Source organism: Rhea americana, unplaced genomic scaffold (assembly GCF_003343005.1).
Source record: "Rhea americana isolate MKP2758 unplaced genomic scaffold, rheAme1 scaffold_163, whole genome shotgun sequence".
In the NCBI taxonomy this organism is placed as follows: domain Eukaryota; kingdom Metazoa; phylum Chordata; class Aves; order Rheiformes; family Rheidae; genus Rhea; species Rhea americana.
Window position 1 is genome coordinate 1,322,546 of NW_028185739.1, and position 8,106 is coordinate 1,330,651.

Genomic DNA, 8,106 nt, shown 5'->3' on the forward strand with positions numbered 1-8,106 from the left:
TGTGCAGCTCCAGCCCCCTGCCCTGGGCGCTCAGCACCCCTCCTGGAGCCTGGGCTTCGYGGCGAGGAGAGCGTCGGATGCCGCTGGAGAGCTGTGGTGTTTTTACTCTGTTACTGCATCTTCCCRGTTCCTGCTGAGAGGGTCGCCTAGATCGTGCACAAATCTGTTTGCTTTGTAAAACTTGGCCTCCTGTTTCCAGCTCACTGGCCGCGAGTCATGCTCCACGTGTGCGGAGAGGTGCCGTGGCCGGGCTCCCGAGGGGAACAGTCCGTGACCAGTCCGCCCGAGGAGGTGGACAGGAGCAGCTTGCCGGGGTTAGAGCAGGACGCGAGTCTGAATGCAGGCAGCTTTAACAGCCTGGTACGCTGCTGCTCTTACCCCTCCGGCCGAGTCATTTCGGACGTTTCAGATCTCGCCGTTTTGGGGTAGGGATTGTGGTGGCCAGCAGGTTTAGCAGTCGTTTTAACTCTTTCCTTTGTGGCCTCAGGCAGGGACTAACGGCCGCAAGTTTGTGACTGTTGGTACGTCCTCCTGACCTGAGGCGGCCCGAAATGTGAATTTTGCTGYGAACCGTGAAAATGTTGCCGGTGGCAGGGAGAGGAGGTCAGAGTCGCGGCTCCTCTCCGAGCTTTGGTGGGACCACGCGGCGATGTTGGACGTTGCAGGTCCATGCAGAAGCCCCTGGGGGAGGACAGCACCTTCCCGCGCGTTATGTCGGTGTGTTGCTTTGCTCTTGCTGAAGTAACTTCTCCCAGGGAAGAGGGCAGGTGAGCAAGCTGGCTCCAGCCGCCTGGGACAGGCGCAGCGTTTGCCGTCATGTGTAATGAGATTATTTGAGCTGTTGGCGTCAGGGATGCATGTGATTATGCGCCTGGCTGTCCAGCAAGCTGTAGCCTAAACTAGAGATAAAGTTCAAAACGCAAGCCCAGATCTGAATGTTCCTGGGGCTCCCAGCCAGACTGGGACTTTGCAGCTCTGCTCTCCTAAGATAYCCGTGCCCGCTTGTGGTATAGATTTGGGATTGGAGGAGAGATGGACTTGATTTCTTCGTCGTAATTAACTTTGCTGCTTCTCCTTGTGTGCTCTAGGCTGTAGCTAACTCCTCTCGGGTGCTCCTTCTGATTTCAGCCTGTTCCGCCCTGCCGGCCCCAGAATAGGAGCGTAAATTGGGCTCAGGATCGCAATTACCATATGCTGAAACAGGCTAAATCTGTGTAACAGCATGTCAGGGCTCTGTGCCGTCCCTGTCCAAAGAGGTATGTCACCGCACGCCTGAGCATGGCGCCTGGGCCGTTTACTAGCTGGAGAGTTGTGCTGGCGGGTGGGAGCGGGGGACCTAGCAGCGATGGAAGATGAAGAGCTGGCACGGTCAGGACATGGTCTAGGGGAGGCAAGGCGCCCCACCACATCGGGACCTCCGGCCAGTGAGTATCACGTCCTTCCCGTGAGCTGTGCCAGTAGTGCCCACCGCTGGGATGGTCTCCAGGGACCGTGGTGGCACGTGGTTGCACGACGGCCGTTGGATCGGCTCCCTCCCCTGGAGACGCAGCTCTGCTCTCCGTGCTGGATCTGCTGCTCTCTGCTTTCTGGGCGAAGATGAAGGCAGGGGTCAAGGCATCAAACTCCCTCCCAGCACCCCTGGCAAACTCCTCTCCTTCGGGAGAGGATTGGGTAGGCGCGTTTCCTCTCCGTGAGCGTTCAGAAAACGGAGCAGCGAGTCTCCCTATTTCTGTCCTCTCGGCTCTCCTTTGGCCATGATATCTAGCACAGAGCTAGCGCAGCCTCTTGAAAGGCTCCTCGGACGTCCTGCCAAATGTGTGTTTTCAGGGAAATCTGGCTGGAACAAAAGCTGGGGCTGCTCTGGAAATTTGGCAGCGCGTCCCGTTGGCTGGAGTTCCAGTAGCTGCGGCTCGCTGCCTCTCGAGGCGCGGACGGGAGCCTGCTCCGAGTGACGCTCCTCGGGAGCGCGCTCCGGGTATTTCGACTCGTCCCCGGCTCGGCTGGGGGAAGGAACACGCGCGCTCCAAACCGGAAAATATACGTGCTCTCCTCGGCCTCGATCAGAACAGCCCCGGAAAAGCCTGGCCTGCTCGCGGGGGTACGTTTTTATTTTGAGTAGCAATAMTAACCCGATCGCATCTCGGCGTTTAAGAGCAGTTTGCAGCAGTTTTTGTGTATCGCGTATCAGCTCGCCTAAGCGGGAAGGCAGGGATTGCCCGCTTGCAGCGGGGGCTGCCGCGGCGGGGAGGCATCTCCCACCACCCAGCATGGCACCGGCGCCGGAGACTCGCCGCTTGCGGCCCCGGCTGAGCCCGCTCCTGCTCGCTCCGTCCCCCGCGGGCTGCGATGTGACTTTTTTTTTTTTTTTTTTTTTTTCCCCTCTTCCCCCATTTCGCAACGTTGGCCGCCCATTACGTGGGGCAGATTGCTCAGAAACCAGAGACGGGTGTTGCATAAGGCACTCGGCCGCGGCAGCCGGCTTCCGCCGAGCCTGCCGTTCCCTTGACAGGGAGGCCTTGCCAGGAAGCTTCCCGGGGTTGCCTCCTAGAAGCCGTCAGAGCTGTGACTCCGGCGTTTTTGGGTGAGTAAGGCTGGAGACTCGGTGTGGGTTTCCAGCGGCGCCTGCCAGTACTAACAGCCGTGCAATTGTCGGAGCAACATCACCCTCGTAGCGAAACGGTGACTCAGCCGCCCTCGGTCCCGGATTTCGTGATTTTGGGAGGAATCCGGGTGGTGGGRCAGGTTCTGCCACCGAGCGTCCTGCTGACCTTCGGTTTGGAGGACCTGGGAGTGTCGCGGTGGCCTYGGCCATCCCCCGCCTTAATGACTACGTGGGATGCTCTTGCTCTCACTAATCCACGTGCTCTGGCGAGGCTCTCCGCTTTCTTTTTGCCTTCCCTGCAAGGAAGCCAARCTCTTCCCCGCTGGACCGGCTGCTCCTCCAGAGCAACCTCTCTGGAACCGGTGGGAAAGCTGCTTCAGCTCTTGGCTGAGACTCCTGAGTGTGGAAACCTCCCTCCTTTTCTGTCCGCTTTTGTGAGAACGTGGAGTCTTCTCCGAAAGACTGGGCACCGTCCGTCTCCTGGGCAGTCCTTCGTCGGAGGACTCTGCCTGAATGGCTCCGTGGCKCGTTTTGTGGCAGAACAGGACTTTCAGTGTCTCCCTCTGTGTTTCTCTTCCACCCTGGTTGTTCCCCTTTGGTGACCCGAGGGGACGAGCTGCTGGCGAAGAGCAGCGCCCTGCCCACGACATGAGACAGCTTCATGGGTGGTGGAAATCAGTCGGGAAGTTCTCCAGCTCCTGGGGGGTTCTGGAAGTCTCCCACAGCTCCTCGCAGAGGGCACCTGGAAGACTTCCTTCCCCGCCTTCTCGCCGGGCCCCGGGTGTGTGTTGTTGGAGATGCAAATGCTAGTCTGATGAAGGCCTTGGTGAGTAACATGCTGGGGAGTTTATAAACTGATTAAAATGTGSTCTCTGTGTGCTGCTGAGCAGCTCTGGCACCTCCCCGGGCTGCTGGCAGGCAGCAGGGCTGAAAGCTGGACTTGCTGCCTGGTTCTTTACCAGCTCGCTGCCTCCAAAGTGGGCTGGTGCGATGGCATATGCAGCTTCATGTGTGCTGCTGGCCACGCACATGTATCCTTATGTATGGGTTTTACCTTGAGGGGCTGAAGGGCAGATCTAGCTTTGCTAGATCYAGCTAGCTAGAGCAAGGAGCATTTTCTGGCTGCTCTCTGTAGCTCAGCTCCAAAAATCTCACTCCCCATCTGACCGATGAGTTTTGCGTGGTGCTTGCAGCAGTGACAACCTCTGCTTTGCAGGTCAGACGGTTGCAGCTTTTACCAAGACATGCGTTTCATATTTGTATCAGTCCAGAGACTAAACTGAAATAACCAGGCAAGCGTCACGGGGAAGGAGGATTAGACTGAGATGCAGTAGCGTTGCCTCCAGGGTTTAGTTACTTAACTACGGAGGCTGAGCGAAGAACGTGTTTTCTGCATGAGATCAGCAGGCAGAGGACACCAGAGATGATCTCTAGGTGCATTCCTTCTGCACCGGGCAGCCAGAGCCGCTTCCTATGGTACCACAGCTCAGAGGGGACCGTGTCCCAAAGTGTCTAGGTGCTAACGCTGTACAGTTTGAATTTTTGGAATGGGCTAGCTCCATTCAGGCTGCCTATTGCTAATTAAAACTAATCTCTCTTGCAGGCATCTGGCCTTAGATAGGAATGGCAGCTTCTCCAGTCCCTGCGTTTCAGGGCACTGCAGGGAGTAAACAGCTGAGTAAAGAGCACTGAGAGCAATAAACACCTGGATTTTGTGCCTGCCTCTGACACGAACCTGCTCAGCAGCCCTGGGAAGATYGTTATTGCAGGGGAGATGGGGTTAAGCTGCCTGTGCCCCTTGTAGAGGGGCCACGGTTAGTGATGCACGTGTTCGTACGGGGAATTGGAGGCTTGATCTCCCCCTCGCTTAGCAAACGGGCTGTGCTGACCTGGGGAGTTAGTCCGGGCCCCGGGGCGGCAGCCGGAGCCGAGCCGGGCCTCCGCGCCCGAGGGGGCCGTAGCGACGCTCCGGGTTTGCATAGGCGTGCCGCCTCTTGCTGCAGGGATTTGCATTTGGAGAAATGTTGGGACTTCTGGAAGTAGCTTTTTTGGAGGGCTGCTGAGAGCAGCACAAGGGCYGGCTGGTCTGGCAGCCGCCCGCGCCCAGCGTCCCTGCGGCCGTAAGCCCTTTCCGTGAATAAGTGGGATTGGGGAAGTTGGAAGTGTTACACAGCAAGACCAGGGAGTCCYGGGCAGCTCGGAGGGAGCAGTTCCTCTCTGCTCGACCCGGGGCTCGGGAAAGCGCCGCCGCTCCCCCGGGATGCTCTCGCCGTCGCCCGCCGTGCTGCAAAGCGCTCGGCGAGCCGCGAGCTTGGAGCCGGGTGGTGGGACTTGTCTGACACCGGGGTCCTGGGCATCCCCGAAGGGATCAGCAAACTGCTCCCACAATGCGTACGCTTTAATTGCATATTTAAAAGATGCAACCATATAACCCCTGTGCTGTTGACTCCTTGCTCTATGATGCCTTTTGTTAGGGAGAACCTTGCAACGGGAGCAGGTTTCAGAGGTGGTTGGCGGAGATGGGAAAAGGTCTCTCCTGCGAGAGCAGCTTGTTGCTCCGTGCGTTCGCTTCTGGGGACGGGAGAGAGCTGCAAGCACGGGCAGTCCYCTGCCTCTAAGGACTTGCAGCCTCTTGCTTGTTTTTGCTGCGTTGCTTCAGGATCCAGGCCGTCGGCTACAATACTTGCCGTTGCGGTTCGGGGGCATGTGTGGCCCGGGAGAAGAACAAAATCCCCGCTTGCTTTAACCTCCCCCTTGCAGAAAGCAAAACCTCCTTGCAGCAAAAGCACCGGCTCTCTGCCCACGTCTAGGACGAACCGGGGCAGGTGTCGCCTTGGGAAGACGCTTGCTCTATCCCGGGGTCCGCAAAGCCTGCGGCGAGGATGAAATTTTCCAAAACAAAGAGCCAAGGAAAGGGCAGAGCGATGCGCAACGTGCTGTCTGTCACCGGGCTTCAAGGCCGTGTAAACGCACGTCCTTCCCGGACTTGGCACCGACGGGATGAATGCGCCCTGGGGGTGCGTCCGCTTCCCCGCGCCGCTGCGCTGGGTGGGAAGYGTCTCCGTATACGTGCACGCGCAGCGCCAAGGCTCGCGCTGGAGAGCCCGGGCCGAAGCAGGCGCGTTGCGTCGGCCGCGCGAGCCGGGGGCCGGGGCAGCGAGCCCGCGGTGCGGCGGCGCTCGCTGTGCTCGCAGCTGCCTTTGCGCTGTGCGTGTTTCCGAGGGAAGTGCAAAGTACGTAGGTCGCTGCCGAGTTAATGGTTTACATCAGTGTTTACCTCGGTATTAAACGCGCCTGCAAACGTGAAGCACTTCCTATGGTAAACCCCCGTATACGCACTTTCCCAGTCGCAAGTTCAGGAAATCTTATTTGGTGCAGGGGGAGAGGATTGGGAACGAACCGAAGCAACACTCAAAGGGGCTTAGTTTTGCTAGGAGATGGGAATAAAGGGATTCAGCACTGAACAGATTTGCTGGCCTCAGGCAAGCGTAGAGCTTTGCGCTCAAAGGTAATCGTCCTCCCTTCGTTTCTCATCTTCTTTCTGCCTTCCATCACGCAGGCGAAAGGGCCCAAGATGAAGGTCCTGGTGGCTGCAGCTTCTCCTTTGCTGGGGATACGGCACGGACGCTGTGCCATCGCTTTAGCTGGCAGAAAAGCGATGAGGAGCGGGCATTGCTGCCCGCGCGCGCGCACGGAGGCCRCGGGAAGGGCCGCGCCGCGGGAGCGAGGCCCGGGAGCCGCTCCGGGGCCGCGCGGCGGGGAAGAGGCTCGTGCCCCGGTCGGCCCGGCCCGCCAAACTCGAACCTCCCGCTCCGCACGCCTGTTAATTCCTGCGAGGAAATGGCATCTCGGAGGGGCTGGACTGGGCTGGGGGGGGGTTCGGCTGCGGCGGTCCCCCCGCCAGACCCGACCCTGCCGCAAGCGTTAGCAGCTTCTGGCCGGGGGCTTGTTTGGGCTCCGGGCTGGCGACGAGCCCTCCCTGCCTGGACGGGGGTTTTGCTGTTCTCGCCCGTGTCGCGGGGAGGATGCGGGGGGCGGGAGCGTGGCTGGGGGACGCCCGCGCGCGGCGTGCCGCTCCCGCGCCTGCCCCCGAGGCTGTCGCGGCTCGGAGCAAGGGTTTGCAGCCTGCCCGGCCGTGGCCGCGCGCTCCGCTCCGCCTGTCGCGGGTCAGCTGTTCTCCGCACAGCTCTATAAATAACCGGTGACACAACAGGTTGCCTATTTCCTGAATTCCCTTTGCTCTCCCCTTCTGCCGCGGTGCCCGCTCGCGTCGCTCCCAGGGACCTCCAGCTCCTGGTTTGATCGCTGTCCTCTAACATAGTTTGGTGAGGGGTCTTGCTGCTCCCAGGTCTCTTCTTCCTCCTGGAAGCTCTGATCCAGAGCTGCRCCTGGGAATATGCAGCATGTTGCTCTCGGCTTGTCCCTGGTGCAACCACCTGGCAACCCGGGGGGCAAAACGTTCCCCTCTCCGTTTCTGCAGAGCAGAGGTGGTGGTCCCGAGTCCCCTGTCTCCTTGCTGAGCATCCTCGTCCCTGTGCTGCTTCTGGCTACCTCAGGTAGAAGAAACAGTGGCCGCATCTGTGTGCGCCCTCTGGACAGGGAAACTGAGGCACGGGAAGGCCAAGTACAAAGAAGCCCAAAGCCCTTTGCGTTTCTCGTGCTCCTAACGCCAGTGTGGAGCTACAGCAGCGTCAGATCCTCGCAGCTGAGGACACTGGCATTTGCCGTGTACCCCGGYGTGCGAGGCTTGTGGCAGGGGGCCGAGGACGGGCTCCGTGGGCAGGCCAGCGTGTCCCAGGTTATAGGTACCTTCTCTTCCCCCTCCCCTACGGCCTCCTCTCCGAGCACAACCCAAACCCAGCTGCCTTTTGGAAAGGGCAGTGTCGGCTGAGTCACCACGACCAAGGTTTTCTGTGGTGCACGGTGGAGGGGTGAGAATGGGATGGTCCCACAACAAAAACCTGCAACCGGATCGTCCCCTAATTTTTTCTTTCTCAAATACGTGAAGCTGAAGCTRTTCATTTATCTTCCTGAGTGCCGGCTCCTGGCGGCTGTTTGCGTGGTGTCGCTCCGAGCCGGGGAGGCTGCTCCCTGCTGCCTCCTGCTGCTCTTCACCTGGGTTGGGTTTCTCCTCCTCCTCCTCCTGTTTGGATAAGTTTTGACCGCCCGGTGCTGCTGGCTGCCTGTTGTCCCCTTCTTGCCCCGTGGTGCCGCGTGCCCCGGTGCATCGGGCTCCCGGCGAGGACCTGCGCCCGGGCGCCGAGGACGCGCTGCCCGTGCTTTGCTCGTGGGAACCGGGGGCTTTTCCCCGCAAGGGTGGGAAGGCGGCGGCGGCCGGGCCCCTGGCAGGTGGCTCCCGCGGTCGCGGCTCCCGCCGCCTCCCGCCTTTGTGCTCCCGGCGCCGCCGGCTTTTGTCCTGCCCGAGAGGCTGAACAGCTGCCGCGTCGGCCAGCACCGGCGGCCGGGGCGCGCCGAGCAGGTGCCGGCAGCCCGGGAGGGCTCGC

General features: G+C 60.3%; 1 protein-coding gene across 1 annotated transcript in view; it reads left to right on the forward strand.

Annotated features, from left to right (window-relative positions):
* The first annotated feature begins 201 nt into the window (after positions 1-201).
* MAPKAPK2 (MAPK activated protein kinase 2) overlaps positions 202-8,106 on the forward strand; it is a 21,527-nt gene continuing 13,622 nt past the window's right edge. The window contains exon 1 of the mRNA XM_085300396.1: positions 202-360. Coding sequence (XP_085156522.1) covers positions 217-360 — 144 coding nt within the window. The 5' untranslated portion in view covers positions 202-216. The remainder of the gene's footprint in view (positions 361-8,106) is intronic.